General features: G+C 43.9%; 1 protein-coding gene across 1 annotated transcript in view; it reads left to right on the forward strand.

The window, feature by feature from the left end:
* DPP4 (dipeptidyl peptidase 4) overlaps window positions 1–21,111 on the forward strand; it is a 78,193-nt gene that overhangs the window by 33,447 nt on the left and 23,635 nt on the right. Inside the window, exons 6-14 of the mRNA XM_019553546.1 lie at window positions 3,724–3,776; window positions 3,893–3,965; window positions 4,415–4,535; window positions 5,485–5,645; window positions 8,565–8,665; window positions 11,745–11,880; window positions 12,042–12,086; window positions 15,585–15,689; window positions 15,788–15,855. Of these exons, the coding sequence (XP_019409091.1) occupies window positions 3,724–3,776; window positions 3,893–3,965; window positions 4,415–4,535; window positions 5,485–5,645; window positions 8,565–8,665; window positions 11,745–11,880; window positions 12,042–12,086; window positions 15,585–15,689; window positions 15,788–15,855 (863 nt within the window). The remainder of the gene's footprint in view (window positions 1–3,723; window positions 3,777–3,892; window positions 3,966–4,414; window positions 4,536–5,484; window positions 5,646–8,564; window positions 8,666–11,744; window positions 11,881–12,041; window positions 12,087–15,584; window positions 15,690–15,787; window positions 15,856–21,111) is intronic.

Genomic DNA, 21,111 nt, shown 5'->3' on the forward strand with positions numbered 1-21,111 from the left:
GGACATAAAATTCTGCCCTTGATCTGTTAGGATCTCGTGTGGAATACCCATACGTGCTATCCATTTTACCAGCTCCTCCTCAGTCAGAGGAGCTGTCACGGATCTCAAGGGCATGGCGTCAGGGTACCGGGTCATATAATCGATGAACAGAAGTATATATTAGTACCGGCTCTGCTGCGAGGCAGCAGCCCAACAACATCCATGGCAATCAGTAAAAATGGTAGGTCGATTTACTGGCATCGGCCTTAGTGGGGCCCGAGGTGGCCGATCCTCCCTTGCCTTTTGGCATACGGGACACTCTGTGCATCGCCGCGCCACATCCTCTCCCATCCCTGGCCAGAAGAACCACCGGGATATTTTGTCAGTGGTCCGATCCCTTCCCATATGGTCCCCAAGAGGGCTGGCATGCGCCAGTTGCCATACTGCCTTCCAGTGGCAAGAGGGCAGCACTACCAGTTGTACTCTATGTTCCTCGCCCTCCCCGCCAGACTGAACCTGGTACAAGAGGTATTGCCTTACCTCAAAGTGGGTCACAGGGTCTGAGGCCGCAGCTGGTTGCCAGAGGTCATCTTCGGCCTGTGTCCAAAGCCCCTGTAGCCTGGGATCCTCTTCCTGGGCTCGCTGAAACTGCTGGTGGCTGGCAATATCCTGCAGGTTGGTAATGGTGTCTTTGTCTCTTTCACCAGGCCCTTCTTGTTTGGTTGAGTCTCCGAGCCACCCTTCTTTTGTTTTTAATGTCCTGCAAGCCGCCTCAACATCTCGCGCTCGATCCAAGACGTCGTATATTGGGGCCCAGTCCCGCCCTAGGAGCATGTTGTACGCTAAGCGGGGCGCGAGACCTACCAATAGCTCCCCCTGATGCTCCATCACTCACAGGTTCGCCCATGCTCAGCGAATCTTCTGCGTCTCCCCATGAAGGCAAGATATCCTCATGGGTTCGGCCCGACAGCCAGGGCGATCTTTTGCAAGTGTGGCCCTGACCAGTGATTGGGTGCAGCCTGACTCTAACAAGGCCCACGCTAGGCAGCCCTCAACCCAGGCCCTCACTACTGGGCACCCCCATACTGGGCTCTCTCCCCCTGCTTCAAAACTACAATCCATCGACTCCCGTGGAGCTGTCTTAGGTGTTTCGACCACCCACTGTGGGGCATTGTGTGGTCGCCACCTCTCAGAAGCGTGGGTTGAACATTCCCACGCAAAATGCCCCATTGGGCCACAATAATAACACACCATGTCCCCTCCTGGGGTCCTGTTGCCGGGCTTCCGTCATTCTGGTTCTCTTGGCTGGTGGTGTCATCCCACATTTTTCCCGCGGATAGTATGCTTCTGAGGCTGCAAAAGCTTCAGCCAACTCCAGTGCCTCCTCACATGACCCCAGTGAATGCTGTCACACCCAGCGTTGTGTCCTCTCTTCTAAATCTTTCAAGAATTGCTCCAATATGACTTTGTTCATGAGCATCACTAGGGTACACATTGCCAAATTAACTCACTTCCTAAAGAGATCTTGTAGTCGCTGTAACAGCAGCCGGGGCTACCTCTCTTCCGCCCCTTTCTTAGCTCGAAAGAGCCACTGATATTGTTCAGGGCTGGTCTGTCTAGCCGGTAGAGGATCGCGGTTTTAACAGCTTCGTAGTCCAGGGCTTCCTTCTGAGACAAGGCCCTGTAGGCTACCTGGGCTTTGCCCACTACCAACGCCCCCAGCTGATTGGCCAAGTATCGCTCATCTAAGCCGGTAATTATGTAGGGTGTTCTCTGGGCACACGTTTTTGGCCAAGTATAAAAAGCTATATATAAATTTTCTTTCAGACAGACAGGAAACTGCTCCTAAAGCTACTTCAGATACCTTCAAAAAGCAAATTTCTCTTTGTTATTAACCCTTCTGGTTCTGGCCATCACAGGGGACCTTCAGCTGGGGGAGCCAGGAGATCCCTGCTCTCCAGGTGCCTCTTCCACAGGTGCCTGAGAACATAAAAAAATAGGCATACAACTGGGGCTCCCAAGTGCATGTCTGCTTTCTAAATGTCTGGGGTGCCCTGAACCCAACACTGGGGAGCCTTTTCCTGGTGCTAGGCTCACAGTGCCTTGGACCTTTAAAGAGTGGATTTTTATCTGGGAGCCCTGGCTGAACACCTGTCTTTTTTTTTTATTTCCCTGAGCACCATAAACTTTTCATCAGGGAGAGGCTCCTAGTAGGGGAGCACCCTTTGGAACACATGAAGAGCTAGGTAATGTTAAACACATTGAAAAACAGTGTGCAAGAAATCTCAGATTTGTCACCCAAAATCAGGGGATGTGTTTGTCCTTCATCTCTTTCTGCCTGAGTTCCTCACCCATAAATTAGCATAATTATAGCCCTTCATGTCATGCTGTGTTTTGAAGAATTGATGGTGCACTCTGAAGCCCATCATTTGAGAGCCTTTGAGGAAGTCATTAATTATACATTCAGAGCAGGGTTGGAAGAGTATCCAGTCTATAAGGCATAGCCACCTTGAATAACATGGACAAAGCAAAGAATTTAATAACTTATCATGAACTTCAGATTATAATACATCCTATGGAATGAATGAGGTAGGAGTCCTGTGACAAAAATACTATAAGATTATGCACTGGCATATGCACTGGATTAATAAAAGTTGGGCAATCAACATAATTTTGCCATTTCTTACCTTCTGAGTAGGAAGCACAGCTTGACTTTACAGTCGCAAAATTGAAAAGTATACCCTGTATTAACCTGTAGAACAAGAGATTAAACTAGCACAGATCCATGAATCAGGAGGATACTGGTATTTAGCTACGTGGTTATTAAGCCCTTGGACGCGAGAAATTTTCTAATTGTCTACTTTCATAGAATAATTATTAATCAACATAGAGAAAATATATTTAAATATGTTTTTGTAATTAGAGAATTTTTTTAAACTGGAAAAAGAAAGTTTAAAAGTATATACATTATTTAACAGCAGAGATGAGTTGGAACATACAGACTGTCATAATGGATCAAGTTTATGGGCTGCTAGTTTGATATCCCAGCAGAGGACAAAGTAGAATCCTGTAAGCTTTCTTGCATGTACATCTGCTATACCATCCCATTCTCAGGCCCCACACAGTGCTTCTACTAAAACTCTCCAAATCTACAGATTTCCAGAGGCAGACCTGGGAGAGAGATTTCTGTAGAGGCCATAGATTTCTGTGACAAAATCTGGATCGAAAATATCTTGGGAACAGTGTTATTTATTATTGGGTAAGCAAGGGCCAAGGAAACAAGAAACATCAGGATGTTGAACAAAGTAGCATGATATAGTGCTTTAAAACAGTAGGAATACCAGTGAGACGGAGTAAAAAGGGGCTGGGAAGCTGCAGGGCTACCCCCATCTCTGTCTGGAAGTCTTGCCTCCAGTCTTACCATGGATCCCTGGGACCCCCCGGGCTGGAGGAGCGCGTAACTTTAAAAAGCTGGTATGTGAATAGTTCCTATTAAATAGGATACTTTAAAGGAAAACTCAGAATGAATCTTTCACTGATTAATTTCCCTAGGTTTTTACCATGGATGGAGACAGTCTGACCCACTAGTTGATCCTGGATGGCTGGTGGGTGCATTCACCCATCAGAAATAGAAATAGGAAAAGGTTTCAAACACTTGTCGTTAACTTATAACACACTTGCAGACCTCCTAAAATGTTTCTTGGTTGAGGATATTTTCTTAAAATAACAATGGTTTTCTTGCAGCTCTGGAGACATTCATATACAGCTACATATCACATTTATGACATGACTGCAAGGTTAGTAACTTTATGTAAAATTGATCTAATTTAATGTAAATGCTTTGCAATAAAATGGCACTATAATGATTGTCTGTCTTAACTATTTTTGTTTTGTTTTATTTTTTGTTTTCTAGTACCTTAGTGACTGAGAATCCACTTCCTAATGATACCCAGTATATATCCTGGTCACCTGTTGGCCACAAATTGGTTAGTAAGTAGAAATGCAGTATATCAGCAGTACAATTCCTGTACAACAGTACAGATGTTAGTCAGTGGCCTATATTTAGTACGTGTGCACACACACACCCAGGCATAAACGCACACAGTTCTGTCAGAAGAAGTCAGATAATTTTTTGCTGTTAATGTTGAAATTGTCATCTCCTTGTGATTTTGTTGTTGTTATTTCTACATTTTTGTTCATGACCACAGGCCAGGTAATTTACTATGATATTTTCTAGTACTAATGAATTTTAATAAATGTTTTCATTTGTTAAGTGGCCTCAGTATACTTAATAGAATGCAACTATCAAGACAATTTCTGCAATCTGAATGACAAAGAAATAGGATGCTGGAAAGCACAATGGAAGTAAATATAGCTTGTTTTATCACTGGATTCCAACCATAATTTATTTAATAACTATGAGAATTTTTTGTAGGCATATGTTTGGAATAATAACATTTATGTGAAAGAATTCCCAGGAGCAAAGACTATAAATATCACCAAAAATGGAGAAGAAAATAAAATTTTTAATGGAATTCCTGATTGGGTTTATGAAGGTAACTACATACAACTATTTGATTTTTATATGGTAACAATTATAACTCCTTGTTATAATTTTAAAAAAATGTTAGAAATGTGGAGAAAAGAAAGAGAAGTTTAGTTCTTATTATATATAATGTTTTTATTCCACATAAGGAGAGTAGGTATAACTAGTCCCATTTTAGAGATGGAGAAGCAGGAATACTGCAAGCTGAAATGTTTTGCTTAATATCACATAACAGGTCAGTGGTGGACCGAGGCATGGGATCTTGTCTTCTGACTCCTAGGGCGCTATGTTGTGTACTAAACCAGTGGTTTTTAAACTTTTTGGATCAGTGTACCCCTAGCGGCCAGACACCAGAACAGTGTACCCCTGGCGGCTGGATGTGGACCTGGGAGCGGCGGTGCGTGTTCAGACGGGGGGGAGGGGAGTGGGTGAGCGGGCTGCCCAGCCGAATGCAGAGCAGCAGCAGCCACCATGTGCAACCTTTCCCCACCCCCCACTTCCAGCAGGGCAGGTGGTGCCTGCATGGCAGCATGGGATGGTGTGTGGCGGTGCTCCATCCTGGCCCGCCCGCATGTACTTCCTAGGGCCTTCTTAGGTACCCCTGGTTGACAACCCCTGTACTAAACCAAAGTGCCATTCTAACTAGAAGCTTACCATACATTAAAATGTAGGCATTATTTAATGCCTTGATAAATCCTAACCATATAAAGAATAAATAAACAAATAAAGAGTCCAGAACAGGTTTTTGATTAAGCCAAAATTAGGGATTGTTTTCTTAAAAGTCTATCATTTGTAGGCATTAATTTATTTAATGTCATTTTAGAGCCCAGGTAAGTAGTCTACAGTTCAGCAGCTGAACTTCAGCACAGCTCTGTAAAAACTAATGAGAATGATATTTCAGATACAGAAGCCAACTCAGCAACTATTGCTTCAAAAGAATGCATTTGCATCTTTTTCAGAGGAAATGTTTGGCACCCACTCTGCTCTGTGGTGGTCTCCAAATGGCAATTTTATAGCATATGCAGAGTTTAATGATACAGAAGTTCCTGTTATTGAGTATTCCTTTTATTCAGAAGACACGCTGCAGTATCCAAAGACGATTAGAATTCCATATCCCAAGGTCTGTGTTATTTATTAAATATGATTGTTCAGCAATTTCAGTAAGAGAATAGTCTCAGTTTTAATCACTTTCTGCTAACGAAAATATTGTCTGTCTCTCCTCAACAGCTTGCTGTGATTACTCTTACTGAAGTCAACAGCATCTGGCAATGTTAAAGTATTTTATTTTCTCCTGGAAAGAAAGTGTGATTTTTTTTTTTTTTTTTTTAAGGTTTTGTTGTTTCTCTAGAAAGTTTGATAAGTAGACATGGTGATTGTGAGAAATGTTCTTGTTAGGGATGCACTGATAAAGATTTTTTTGGCTGATACCAAGAGCCAATTATTAACCAACCATATTGGGAAGGGGCGTAGAGAAGGGAAGGGACCTGGGGGGTGCAGATTGAGGCCCCCACAGTGAGGAAGGGAGTGGGGCAGGGGCTGGGGGCACTGTCCAGCTATGGCAGTAAATGGGACTTAGGCCTGGGATGGGTAGTGGGACAGAGTCGAGGGCAGCTTGTCCAGGGACTCAGCATCCTGGCACTCAAAAACGGTTCAGTGGTGCTTGAACTAAAGCTTATCAAATGAGCTTTAGTTGAAGCACCGCCATCACCATTTTTAAGTGCAGAGATGCTTTTAACCAGAGCGGAGCCGAGTAGGCCGAGGGCAGATGTGGGCTGCCTGTTTTGGGCTCAGAGCTCTCTGCTCTGCTGCCGTTCCCTCAGGAGCCCCGTGTCAGCCATGTGCTGCCTGCCCACCCAGCAGTGGGAAGCACAGCTCGCAGCCCCTACTGCTGCTGGGTGGACAGGGGACACATGGTCAGCATGAGGCTACTGAGGGAAAGGCAGCAGAGCAGAGAGCCCTGATCCCACAGCAAGCAGCCCACATCTGCCCTGTGCACAAATCTGGGGAGACACATTCCCCTGCTATGCTGTCCCCGGGGGATATGCACAGCAGTGGAGAGTGCCCCCCCCAACCCTGCCCATGCCCCCTGGAAGAGCCTCCCGCCACTCTGTCCTGTACCCTGCCCCAGTCCTGGGTCCCATTCACAGCCCTGGCTGGGCAGTGTCCCCAGGCCCTGCCCCACTCCCTCGCTCACCGCAAGGGGCCTCAGTCTACACCTTCCCATGCCCCTTCTCTACCCCACACTCCTTCCCCTCCACAGACTTACCTGCAGGGTGCTGCTCTCTGTGCTACCTGGCTGCATTCTTGTGTGCGGCTACATGCATATACATGGTGTCCAGAAGTCCCAGCCAGAAGGCATATTGTATTTCTCGGTGAGATTATCAGTTACACTGGCCAAAAAAAGCCAATAACCGATAATATTAATTTTCCTTTTATTGGTGTTGATCTGATTTGCAACCGATATATATGCACCTCTCATTCTCGTAGGGCCAAAGTTCCTTCCCAGTGCATATCCTTTGCAAATGCATTTTCAGGTCTAGGGTTTTACATCACTTTCATAGACAGACTCATCTCCAAGCTGTGAACCTTCTACAAAACTGCAACTTCAGCTCATGAATTACAATAGACTTCTATGATGTCTGCCTCTTAAAGGAAGGAGTGAGGAGTATTGTCAGTGGGTTTCGTAATCTTTTCTGTCTTTGATATCATGGGTGGAATCTCCATACTCCACAGCTTACTCATACCAGTGCTTCTCTGTGTCTGTGTGCTAAGAGTATAAGAAGTCTTTCTGGCTGGAAGCAAACTGCCAAATGAAGCAGATCAGCTGGGCTGGGATGTGTTCCAGACTAGGTGATGCACTTCATTGGGTGAAATCCATTGCCCATCATCCTATTTATTGATCTTACAGAACAACAGGTGATGTTCCCAGATGTGCTTTAAGAATGTCTAGAGTGTGTCTCTCCGTTTCCGCATTTACAGAGATGCACCCCAGAGACCACACTGGAGCAAGTTGGACACTCCAGTGTGGTCCCAGATCTGGGGCTGCCAATCAGCTCCAAACTGTGTGGGAATGTCAACAGACATCATGGCAATCCCAAATGGGGGAACATAGGCTCCCAGGGCTTCAGGAGCCTGATCCTGCGTGCCGTGGGATTGGAATTTCCAAATGCAGGCAGGATCAGGATCCTGAAGACCTGGGAGTACCTGCTTGGGGCAGCTGGAGTATGCAGGCATTTTTGGGTTGACCATACTCTTCTGCCATAAACCTAACAGACAACTGCAATAAAGCAGCACAAATTGATACTGCTCTGCTGTGTGAGTGGGTGGGTGGGCGCTCTCTAGCACTGCACCAGCCATGTAGCTCTCCCCAACCTCAATTCTTGAGCTATGAGTTCCTGCATGCTGCATTGCCCAAAGTTGGGGTGGAGAGATGTATCCCACCCCTAGGCAGGTGAACAAAGCAGAAGATGAAGGGAAAGCCCAGGGATCCTGGCTGCTACTGCAGCTAGAATGATAGGAGGAGTGGTGGCTGAGTGGGAGCCTGGGGAGCCACAGATTAACCTCGTGCCAGTTGAACAGCTCTGAGTTAGTCTGTAAGATGCATCTCTCCACCCTGCCTTCTTCATGATTTCAGATTAACGTGGCTAACTACCTCTGCTTGTGGAACATGAGCAATTTCTGAATCCTGAAGGGTGGTTATATCTGATAGTGGGATAAAACTTGACCATTCCTACCAATTAATAAGCCATAGCTTTTTTGGTAAGCCTTATAATGTATTAGCAAATGCTACAGAGGCCACAATATCCTGAATACAATTATGAATGCTTATTTTGATGAAAGAAGCAGTATTTAACTAGAGTTGATGATAATGTCCTATTAAAAGGATAAAAGTATGTGCTCATCTCAGTTTTATTCAGATGTTCTACTTCACACTGTTTATGTGGTACTTTACTGTGATTTCTCTGTTTTACAGATCCTTTATCATCACTAGGCAGTATTTGCTATTTTCAAAAATGATATGAAGTATTTTCATTTTTAGGCAGGAGCTAGAAACCCTACTGTGAAATTATTTATCGTGAATACCCAATCTCTTACTCCTTTGAATTCCACTGAGATTACTGTACCACGTAAGATATCAGGGTGAGTAGTTCTTATGGTATGTGTGTTTTAATTGTTATTCTTTACCAATACTGTGTTGTTGGCTTGGAAGGATAATTCACTCATGCCCTTTCAGCTGCATCCTCACTTTGACAGCACAAAAGCTGAACTCACTTCAAGTTTGCTCCTGTTTTGATACCAGTGCAGCTCCATATAACTGATACTAACGCAGCAGTGAGTTCACTGTGCTCAGAGTGTGCAAAAGCACTGATGTTTAAATTCATTCTGCTTGTGAGCATATACAGTTAAGGTATAAGAAACACTTGATACAGTGACTATTAAAAACCTTGCACCCCACCCGTGGTATGTGTGTATACATGAACCCATGCATACCAACCTGTCTTACAGGAATTACACAATAAATAAGTTTAACAATTAAACAGTAGCATATGGTTGATATAGTGCATGGGTGTTGAACTCACAGTGGGCCCCAAGCCAGATCTGGTGTATGAAGGACTCCTCCCATGTCAGAACTGTGGGCCCAGTAATATTTGAGTGGTAGTACAGGTCAAGGGTCCTGCCATTGATGGCCATGTCCATTACGGTCTAGGGACCCTGAATTCTGTGGTAGGCCGTACTCCCCAACTTCCAGTAGCCCACCAGACTACTGGTAAGCTAAAATAAATGGTTTCGTGGGCCAGATCTGGTCTGTAGTCTGGATGTTTACCCTGATACTGTAAAGCAATTGGAATTATGCTAAGGATTGTGCAGAAAATACTGAGAGGAAAGTGAGAGCAACTGTGTCGTGCTCTTTCACCCCCCCTCCCCCCTCCAATTTATGAAAGGCAAGTTAGTCCCCAGGAGCAGATAATGTTACTACATTTGTGATGAAAGAGGAGGGGGAGTGCAGGCCAGATTTCTGGGATGGCAGTATTCTTTTCTCACTTCTGCATGAGGTTTTTCTAAACATAGTGGTTTATATTTCACCCAGGAAATTCAATGTTTGGAGAGGCTCTGAGTGCCCAAGTAAACTGTTTGGCCCTTAGTGTTTAAAACATTCCCACAACTAGTAGAATGTATTCAAGAAGAGCGATCTTACTTACCATTTTGAGTGAAATGTATGCCTTTTCAGAGACCCAGCATGGGGTCCTTCCATCTTTCAAACCCAAATTTAGTCCCATATTATGGTGAGTGCTACTATACAGTAATACACAGGGATGGATTTGACCCCAGGAAGATCAGCTTGTATTACTTTGGGAAGTGAGTTCTTTGCAGAGAGGGAAAGAGAGTTACAGTACAGTAATTGTAGGAATTAAACTAAATTCATCATAATGCAATGTAGACTGCATGTGAAAAAATATCCAAAAACTGGAGGGGACATCTCATGCTCTCTGACTGAAATTACTAAAAGGCATGCTCCTCTCTGAAATTTCATTTTTTTCCCCTGTGGTTTGAGCTGTATTTCTACAAAACTATGAAAACAGGACATCAAAATGAAAATGGAGTACAGGTGTCCTGCTAGCAATCCCTTTCACAATCAAGTGCCATGCTCACAGTAATATAGAAATGAAGATTATGTACTAAAAAAGCCCTGCACTTTAATCAGAAATAGACGAAAAAGTAGCTAGGGAAGCAGGAATGTGATTTCCTGGACAGTCTGTTGTAGCTGTTGTGGCTGCATGTATTGTTCTCACTGAAGCAATTTTTTGGTGGGGGAAAGGATTTATGGTTTCACCAACTGTTAAGTGCTTTAATTGCCGAAACTCCCACATGCCTTTTATTAACTGAATGTCAAGGGAAGAAGACACAGTGAATATGAACTTTGACAAACAAAAAATAATTAAGGTAAAACGTATAGATAAGAGCAAAGCTCTGTAGAAACATTTGCCTTAGCTCAGTTCACAAAGCCTTCAGTATGTGCTCTTTCAGAACAAAAGAGTACCTTCTAATTATATTTCCAGCAATAACAGAATATAGTAAGTAAGAACATTGACTGCATCCAGATGAGCATGGCTGTGTGGTATGTGGTCCTGCAGACCTGTCTATGGCCCCACACACCATGCATTCAGGCATTCCCTGTGCTACTACCTTGCAGCACAAGGGGTTTTATTGACCCTGGAAGATCTTGGGGTTATAAAAGCCTATGTGGAAAAAAAGGGCTGCGCACATGGCGGCAGTGCGTAGTGCCCAAAACCAGAGCCTGGCTGGCTAGAACCACACTTTGGCTGCTGGCCAGGCTCCCAGCTGCAGGAGCGCCACAGCTGCAGCTTCCCTGGCCTTCAGGACCTCAGGTGAGGCTGCTGAGGCAAGCACAGTTGCTGGCCCCAGCCTCTCCTATCCCACCCAAGGTAACCTGCTGTGCACCAGAGCACTCATGGCATTGGTGTTCCCCAGGGACAAGTAGCAGCGGCACAAGGTGTGCTGCTGCTACTTGTCCCCAGGGAACCAAATGTGGATGCGGCCATTGAGTTATGCATGTGCCGCCTTATGAATTCCTGAGGTGCCCCCGTTAATCAAAAGTTTACACTTAAAGGAGAAAGTTTTTATCTGTGATTCTGAGTCTTAGCTAGATGATGTTCTTCAGATGAAGCAATTAGTATACAAGTAGCTATACAGTCAGACCTTTCGTACTAATTAAAGGTCTCAGTGATTCATCTGACTGAGTTAAGAGAATATATTTGGCAAATGTTTAGGACCAGCTCACAATATTTCAGTTTGCCACTTCGCTGTACACTGTGTTCACATAGAACTTTATGGAGATTGTGGGGTAAAATTAAAAAATCTGAGAGACCTACCATTTTGAAGCACAATGTAGGTCTTATCACATACTATTGACAGTTCTGATTTTTATTGTCTGTTTTTATTCAACTACAGTATTTGTAAGACACTGGTGCATACAGACTCTGTCTAATTCTTACTGTATGAGTGAACATAAGTCAAAGCATAAACAGAAAGCACTGCAATGCAATATAACAATTGTAAGGCAGACCAGTACTGAAGAGTCAAATTATACTAGAATATAAGACCTGAATTGGTAGAATTCACTGAGCCCTCAGGCACTATGCTATAGTCAAGTAATACAGAAAACTTTAAAGTGTATAATAACTTTCATTATTTCTAGGGAGCACTATTTGAGTGTTGTGACATGGGTAACTGATGAAAGGATCTGTCTGCAGTGGCTCAATAGGATTCAGAATTATTCTGTACTCACAGTCTGTGACTTTGAAAAAAACAGTGGAGCGTGGCTGTGCCCAGAGGTATGAAAAATGGGACAAAAGTATCAGGCAATTCATATTTATGAAAAGGATAGATAAGAAATGATTTGGAGGGAATTAAAATATATCCACATATGTTTGTACTTTTAGTTGTGAGAGAAGATTAACATAATGTTTAGGGGTTCGTTTTTTTTCTTTCTCAGGAAAAACAACATGAACAAGGAAGCAAAACTGGCTGGATTGGCAGAGTGAGTTCAGGTTCTATATTACAGCATTTAAGTAACACACTGATAATTAAATGTAAAGATAACATTCTCTTCTGAACTCCTACTTTTGTATTGCCCTTTTAACAATTCTTCTTCTCTAACTTTGGACCATCAACTGCACACATGGAAAAGGGAATTGCTCTCCAATGGAGCTGTCCAAAACTCCAGTTTAAGGTTTGAGACTCTAAACTTGGTGGGTTTCTCCTCACCTCCCTGTCTCTCAGAAACAGTATCTTGCTGAGTTTTTGCATACAAACCGATGAAAATTTTCACACAGCTCTGCCAAGCAGAACACTGTCTGAATCCCTCTGGATTCAGAGGGACTGAATGCCATGTGGTAGAAAGTAGACACCTAGGGCACATCCAAATCAGCATGGATGTGCAGCATGCAGTGCTGCAGACCCATCTGTGGTGCCACACACCACAAACACGGCACACACAAGTGTTCCCTGCACTTCTAAATTGCAGCATGGGGGGAGGGGAGGGATTGAGGCCAGGAAATCCCAGGGGCAAAAAAACCTGTGCCTAAAAAAAAAAAAATACATTTGGGATGGTGCACACGGTGGCAGTACAAGTTGCCCCAAATCAGAGCCTGGCCAGCTGGAGCCATGCTTCAGCTGCCAGCCAGGGTCCTTGCTGCAGGATCACCACAGCTGCAGCTCCCAGAGGCCCCCAGAACTCCAGGTAAGGCTGCTGGGGCCAGCATAGTCGCACATGGCATGGGCGTCCCTCAGGGACAAATAGAACAGTACACATTGTCCCCAGGAAAACACACATTCGTGTTTGTGGGGACGGTCCAAAAGAGCTATGTAGAGGATCTGGGGAAGTGAAGGATGGACCCAAAAGACCAGCTCAGGAGACAGAAGTATGTTTCAGAGTTTGTGGTGAGAACATGGAGTATGCTCTACATACCTGCATTCTTCTTACATTTTCTGCTTTAGTCACTACTTTAGTTTTGAAGTCAAAAAGGAAAGTTTTAAAAAATGCAATGAGGGAGGAAACAGCAGGGATGAAATCACCCGCAGTACAAAGATGAGAGATCATCCCACTGGCTGTCAGATTTGATGTGGAAAGGAAGGCCCTCATTCTGACACATTTTGCTTTGACATAGCAAAGGCTCCACAAATAGACAATGTGATGATCAAGTTGCAAACTTTGTAAACAGTTGTGGAAAGCAAGAGGGCAAAATGGGAGACTTTGTGCCATTAAACTGGCAGGTTTGAGGGGGTTTTTTGTCACATCTTAACTGTTTAAAAAGGTCAAAGTCAAGATGACAATTATTAACACTGAGACTGGGCATGCATGCATGTGCATGTGTGTATGTGTGTGAAAGAGAGAGGAGAGGGAGGTATTTTTCATTCCACAGTAAGATATTTTCTCTCGTTGTCCTCAGCCAGGGAAAAATAAAAGGACACTGATTAAAATGCTTACAGTTACTTTCTTGACCACCAGAGAAGAACTAGATGAATTCAAGGTCATTTAGGACTTCATTAAACTCTTGAGTTTCCAGGTGCTAACTAGTCAAAATCTAAATCCTTACTAGTTGGGCAGAAAATTGGAGCTAGGTAAAGTAAGGTTGCAATAGGGTTTTGAGAAACTAAGGAAATATTTTTTCATGATACTAAGCAAAAATGTATCTTTTGAGGAGGTAGTATGGACTGGAGAAGTGAGGCCAGGGACTGAAAAGTCTTGAGTTCTAATCCAAGCTCTGCAGGAAATATCTTCAGTTTAGCTGAAAAATGTATAAAACACCAAAATAATAGTGAATTGTTATAAAATTCATAAACAAAATTCAAGCATGTTTAATGTCTAGTTTACAGAGCTGTGTTAGAGCTGTTCTATCCTACTCTGAAGGGCAGGGCTAAGATCCAGATTAACCTGGGTAGACTGGAAAAATGATCCATAACCAAGCAAATGAAACTGAATAAGAAGTACAGTCTTTCACCTGGGACAGAATAATTATGTACCCATATACAGAAGAGGGGAATGACCAGTACTGAAGAGAAGGGCCTTGGGATTACAGTAAACCATAAACTAAATATGAACCAGCAGTGTGTCCTCATGCCAAAAGTCCAACAGCATACTGGATTGTGTTAACAGGAGTATCACATGCAAATCAAGGGAAGTGATTCCATTGCTCTCTTCAGCACTGGTGAGGCCTTACCTAAAGTACTGTACCCAGTTTTGGGCCCCACACTTTAAGAAGTGTATGCATGATTTATGAGGAAGGGCTGAAAGAGTCAGAGTTAGTCTGGCAGACAAAGTTCTTTGGGTAAATGTGATATCTTTTATTAGACCAACTAAATAGTTGGGAAAAATTGTTCTTTGCAAGGTTTCGGGCACCAACTCCCTTCTTCAGGCATTGGAGAGTCAGCTGAATGCCTGAAGAAGTGTATTTGTACGCAAAAGCTTGCAAAGAATAATTTTTCCAAGTATTTACTTGGTCTAATAAAAGTTATCTCATCTACCCAAAGAACCTTGTTGGCCTATGTCTTTAGACCAGGGGTGGGCAAAATGCAGCCCACCAAACCATTCTATCTGGCCTGTGGGGCCCCTGAAAAAATTTAGAAAATTAATATTTATATGCCCTGGGCTGCTTGTCATGTGGCCCTTGATGGCTTGCCAAAACTCAGTAAGCGGCCCTCCGCCCAAAATTATTGACTGTCCCTGCCTTAGACCAACACAGCTACAACCAACAACCCTGAGAGTTAGTCTGGAGAAGGGAAGACTGACAGGGAATTTGATAACAGTCTTCAGATACCTGAAGGGTTATTATAGAGGATGGAGATGGACTTTTCTCTGTAACTGTAGGGGATGGGACTAGGAGTAAGGGCCTCAAGGTGCAGTGGGAGAAATTTAAATTGGAGATTAGGTGGAAATTTCTGACTCTGAGGGTGGTCAAGCATTTGAACAGGCTACCTAGAGAAGTTGTGCAATCTCCATTCCTGAAAATTTTCAAGAGTTGTTTGGACAGGCACTTAGCTGTGTTGGCTTAGTCAGGGATGATCCTGACTTGAACAGGGAGCTGGACTAAGTGACTTTGTGAGGTCCCTTTCATCTTAATTTTTCTATAATCATATTGTCCAATTGGATGGTAAACTCCAATAGAAGCTGGATGGAGGGAGGGACAGGCAGATATTTTGTCTAAAGTGACAAGACAATTAGTAATGCATGGAGGCCTTTTATCTGAAAGGAGGAGAAAGCTCATGCATTGCAGGTCACAGGGAAATTTTGTTGCTAGAGCAGCAAAACAGTAACTTGGGAATATATACTTTTCAAATGACAGCCACCAGTTTCTCATGCTTAACACCCTGATTTAACACCTTGAATTGACAAAGTATTGTGCAGCGTATTTGCTGAGGTGCACAGAACAAATGTTAAAGGCCTTCATGATGAGATTTACAAAGTTAGTTGAAGTAGAGTTAGTATTTGTCCTTGGGTTTCTGTTGTTTGCTCTAATAGTTGTGCCATGTGTTTCAGTTTCAGCCATCTACCCCTTACTTTGCACTTGACAATTCTAGCTACTACAAGGTGTTCAGCAGTTCAGATGGCTACAAACACATCCATTATATAAATGGCTCAAGGGTGAGTAATAATAATAACTCCTAGAAGTCACTGCTGACTGATATTTTTCCTGGTCAGCATGGAATTTACATTTACACTTTGTTCTCCCTTTATTTTAGCTTGCAACACCTATCACAAAAGGAAAATGGGAAGTGATCAGCATAGAAGCTGTAACCAAAGACTTCCTGTGAGTATCTTGAGAGCAGCAAATTAGCTTTAAGTTCTCTCAAACATATCAAGTATAATCTACCCTAAGCAGGTTGAAACCAATGGGATTTGGGCACCTAAGTGGTTTGAGTACTTTGTAAATCTCATGAGATGCTTATCTGCATCTTTTTAGACACCTTAAAAATACTTTTGAAATCTAGCTCTTAGCAAATGGGCAGTGAGAGACAGCCATTTGTGTTCAGTTTTAGGAAGAGGTGAGGTATTCATTAAGATTTTAGTGCAACACAAAGGATTCAGTCACTTGTTTGTACACCCACACACGCACATCTTAAGTAGTGACCCAGCCACATTTGCATTCAGTTAATTGTGTGATAAAACTAGAAATAAGCTAAAAAGTTATTAAACAAAATATGTGTAATAACTTTGTGCCTAGTTCCCATCACGCCTTTAATTGAATGTGTGGCCAAGCGCTTCCAGCCTCCAGAGCACACCAGAGTCCTTCAGGACTCTTGTATGCTCCAGAGGCTGGGAACACCAGCTGGATCAGGGCTCCCAGCTGGAGGAGTACATGAAGCCCTTCTCTCCCTGTGCTCCCTCAGTGGGGAGCACCTATCAGCTGACTGGAGCTCCCAGCCAGAGGACTACATTAAGTCTTTTGCAGTCTACCAGCTGGAAGCTTCAATCACCTGATCAGGGCTCTCAGCCACAGAAGGGCAAGTGCACTCCCATGGCTGAGAGCCACAATCAGCTGACCAGCACTTCTAGCCAGGGGACCCCCAATCAGCTGACCAGGGCTCGCACCAGGGAGAGCACAGGGAACCCAGCTTGCTGTTTGCCAGTGCAGGGGGGAGCAGGAACATGATTCCAGGCTCCTTCTGCACCAGCAACACAATGTGATGGGATCTGATACTCAGTCACACAGTCACATCTCCTACTGTGCACGTGGCATGGCAGGAAGCACAGTTATTAGGACCATGCATCAGATCCCATTGCACCTTTCATTTTATTTGTGTTAGCAGACATTGTACTACATACATGCAGTTCTGAACTTTGTAGTTCGGTTTTGTCTCTGTCTCCAGCCATGGGTAGGCATTCATTTCCCTGAAATTCTTACCACTAGAAAAATAGCCTTTTAATTTTCTTTTAAATAAATATATTTTTCTTTAAAACATTATTAAATATCTCAATATTTCTCTGAAATGTTATGACCTTTCTCCACCTACAGGCCAGGAACTGCAGTGTACTGCAGAGGTTACTCTATGTTACTGTCTTGACAGTAATTAAGGGTTGCATCTGGATTTTCTTTTTTTCTTTCTTTTGTAAGAAAAGCTCTTTTGGATTTACTTTGATTGCTGTGTTTTTGTGAACAAATTCACATTTTATTTCAGTATGTTCTTAGTATTTGAATCAGGTAGGCTTTTCAGAGGCATTTTGGGTATCATGTTGTGTAAAAGAAACCTGTTACTGTGCAAGGGACAAAAGTCACCTTAATTAATAATTAAAAAGGATGCATTCCTTCTTGCTTACTGTATGATCTGCCTTTGTGAAAACCAGCCCTCTTGAACATAAACTCAAAGTGAAATTATTCTTTTTCTGTTCATGACTACCGAGAATTTGGGAATACTCACAGAAATAGTATGTGCAGTATCTACCATTAAGAGCATGCTTCACCTCTCCTCACATCAGCATAAATCAGGTATAATTCCATTTAGTCTGTGGAAGTAAACAGGGGCAAGGGAGAGAACTGAACCCAAGCTGCAGTAGAGACAGAGAAAGGAGTTGAATACCGTGGGAGACATCAGCCTCAGTGCACTGCCTGCTTAACCTCTGTCAACTCCTTCCTTGAAGAGCTGGTCTTAGGGGTGGGCACTGTGGTCCGCTTGGGGAGCATCACACTCATGCACACACAAGTGTGAGCAGCCCATGCTCACAGCAACGTTTTCACGCCTTCTGTACCTTGGCCAATACCTGCCCCAGGCAGGAGGAGTGGTGCCCAGCCCAGCTGCACCCCTGCCTCCAGCCACTGCTCAAGAGGAGCTGGGCCAGGCAGTACAGGCAGCAGCAGTGGTGCCTGTATGCTCACCTGCCTAGCACACCATGCTGCTCTACCTCCCTGCCAGACTGCACCGTGCACCCCTGCCTGCCTTCCTCTGCCTGCAGCAGTGCTGCTAACTTGGGAGGAGGGAGGAAAGGGCACTGTGGAGGGGGGTGCCAGGGAGTGGTGTCAAAATACAAGTTCACCCAGGCCACCGTTTTCCTTAAGGTCAGCTCTGGATGTGTACATGTGTATTTAGCATAGTAAAGATTTGCATTATAATTCCCTCATCATCATGAGTTCTGGGTAGATGAGGATGACAATGCAGAGGTGGGAGATGGTTGAGCCAAACATAGTGGGTGTGCTGATGACTGTGCAGGCCTTTTATTCTAAATGATAGCATACTAGGGCAGAGCCTACCTCAGCTCATAGGTACTGAAATGGTACTGAAATATCTAAGTATGATCATCAATTCCTTGATCAAAAGTTATGCAAAAGGTGGGTGGGTCCATCCTCTTCCTGCTTCCAGACACTTTTTGTGACTTTGTTTTAATTCCAAGAAAAACAATATTGGATGCGTTAATGACTTTCCAGGCATTCAGGCAGGGTTGAGTAGGATCACACTTAGATGCCTAAGTATTACTTGTACATTTAATAAATGGAAAAGGATTTGACCTTTAGTATTAGTGATTGACTATTAGATAAATTATTGTTCTTGGTGGTGAGGTTAAAAATAGGAAAGTTCATGTTTAGGTAAATCTTTAGGACTAAATATAGACATTGGATTTATGGCACATTATAACCTGTCTACCATCCAGTAACTTGAGGTAACCTCTACATTTTACCAGCTACCAGGTCAGCATTCTTCCCTTTCTCCCATCCCACCTACCTATCACTCCTATTGTCATCTCCCATCATCCTCAGTGCCACATATTTGCATTTTCACAGGCCTGAATTCTGCATATTGGCTTCTATTCCATCCAGGAGAACACAAAACACCAGCAGACTCTCCCTATGCCTGAAGACAGGTGTTTGTGCCCAAAATCTTGCAAAACAATGTTTCCAACCATTTAGTTGGTCTAATAAAATATCACATTTACCCAAAGAACCTTGTCTGCCCATGTTTAGGTAATGCACGTTTCCCATTGAAGCCACCTTTCATATGTATTTTGATAAAGCAATTGTACAAAAATAGCTTATACACTAAAATATAGTTTCTTGTTTGTAGATAAATTAGATTTTTTAATTAAAGCACAAGCACTTGGGACAATTTTACAAATAAGTAAAATAATGTGGAAGATATTCATTTTATGCACTTACAAGTTTTCTTGCACATACAAAAAACTAGGTATAAAATACAAGTTAGAGTACCAAGTAGCAAAGTTGCAAGTTGCCTGGGGTGATCTATCTCTGTTTTATCAGAAGGAGGCTAAAACGGCTTCAAGGGTAAACCATATAAAAACTATTTTAGAAGCTAAGCTTGAGACTAAAGACCCAATTTTCAAAGAGATTTAAGTGCTTAAAGATACAGAGAAGTTTCTTATGGGAATTTTTGAACGTGCTTACCTAGGGTACTCGCCTAACTCCTTTTTGATTTCAACAGGAAGTAAGCACCTAAGACACCTAGGTGTTTTTGTAAATCCCATGGGATCCTTATCCATACCCTTAGACATTTAAAATTACAGTACCATTTATATATTTACTACTTTGGTGTATGTCTCCACAGAAAAAATAGGGTGATTGTAGCATATGCTAGTTTAATTTAGCTAGTATGGATAACAATAGTGCTGAAGACATGGTAGGATGGGTATTTTTATGTGCACAACCAGAGTGCATATTTTCAAGGGACCATTCTGGTCGCTAGCCTGTATTAAGGTCTGTGCCACCACATCTTCACTGTCATTGTTATTTGTGCCAGCTAGCACAAGTATTGCAGCCATGTGCTACAATCTCACCTTTGCTTTGTTTTATAGACATACAAATCGTAGTTTGTCTTTACATGGGTTTCATCTATCAAAGAAATAAGCGTAAGCCTAGAGACCAAGATGTATGATGGGAGTTTGTTTTATTTTTTTTATGAAGATAAAGTTATGGTATAGATAGCTTCCTGGGCTAGGTACAGGCAATCAAAAAGCCTGAGGCTGAATCAGTTAAAACTTTGCAGGTGAGTCTAGCTACACAGATTAAACTGAAACAGAAGTGAAAAGACATTTAAAGCCTATGTGAATAGGGAAATATTCCATTCAGATTCGGATATGGCTGATTCGGAGGACAGTGATTCAATTTGGTGATGCAAATCACTGTCCTCATTCAATTTGGTCCAATCAGAGATTTGGCACTGATTTCAGTGCTGATTCGGAGATTCGGATTGGCCAGGGAGAAGCAGGCACAGCTGAGTGGCTGCAGGTTCTCCTTGGGTTCTCTCCCTGGGTGAGAGAAGCCCCCATGGCTGCCCTACCCTTCCCCAGCCCCCGCCTGGCCCCAGTCTCCCAGCGCTTCAAAAAAATAAATAAATAAAGCCCCAGCCCTGCACTCATTGGCTGCAGCAGTGCCCATTGGGGCCTCTGAGAGGTCATGGCAGAACTCCACCCCCCCCGCTTGGCATCTAGACAGCAGCTGTTGCATCATGTGGGTGCAGTATGGCTCAGCAGGGCACTGCACCCTGTCCGGGAGCTGGGCGGCTCCAGCAGTCAGCACCACTCAGCCCCAACGGCCCTAGCTTCCAGACAGCACGTGGTGCCCTGCCAAGCCACGCTGCACCCATGCAATGGGGCAGCTGCTGCAAAGGTGCCAGGCGGGATCAGGGGCAATTCCCACTGCCCTGAACTGTGCAGGGTGGGCTCTGCCACAAGCCTTCAGTGATTTTTTTTTTCCCCTTTTTTTAAATTCCCGCACTCCCTGGCTGCAGCGGTGGGGATTGAGGCATCTGGGCACTCATGGGAGAGCCCCCCTGTGCAGTGCAGGGAATCGGGGATCGCCCCCCCCCTACCTAGCACCCATGCAGCAGCTGCCCCATGGCATGGGTGCAGTGCAGCTCAGCAGGCCGCTGTGCACTGTCTGGGAGCTGGGGCCATTGGGGCTAAGTGGTGCTGGGCTCCGGCTGACTCCTGGAGTCGCCCCAGCTCCCAGACAGCAGTCCCATGGCTCCCCCCACCTGGGGAAAAGCAGGAGCAACTGGAGGAGCCACAGGAGAACCTGCAGCTGCCTGGCTGTGCTTGCTTCTCCCCGGCCGATCCAAAT

This window comes from Crocodylus porosus, unplaced genomic scaffold (assembly GCF_001723895.1).
Source record: "Crocodylus porosus isolate Cpor-Errol unplaced genomic scaffold, CroPor_comp1, whole genome shotgun sequence".
NCBI lineage: Eukaryota > Metazoa > Chordata > Crocodylia > Crocodylidae > Crocodylus > Crocodylus porosus.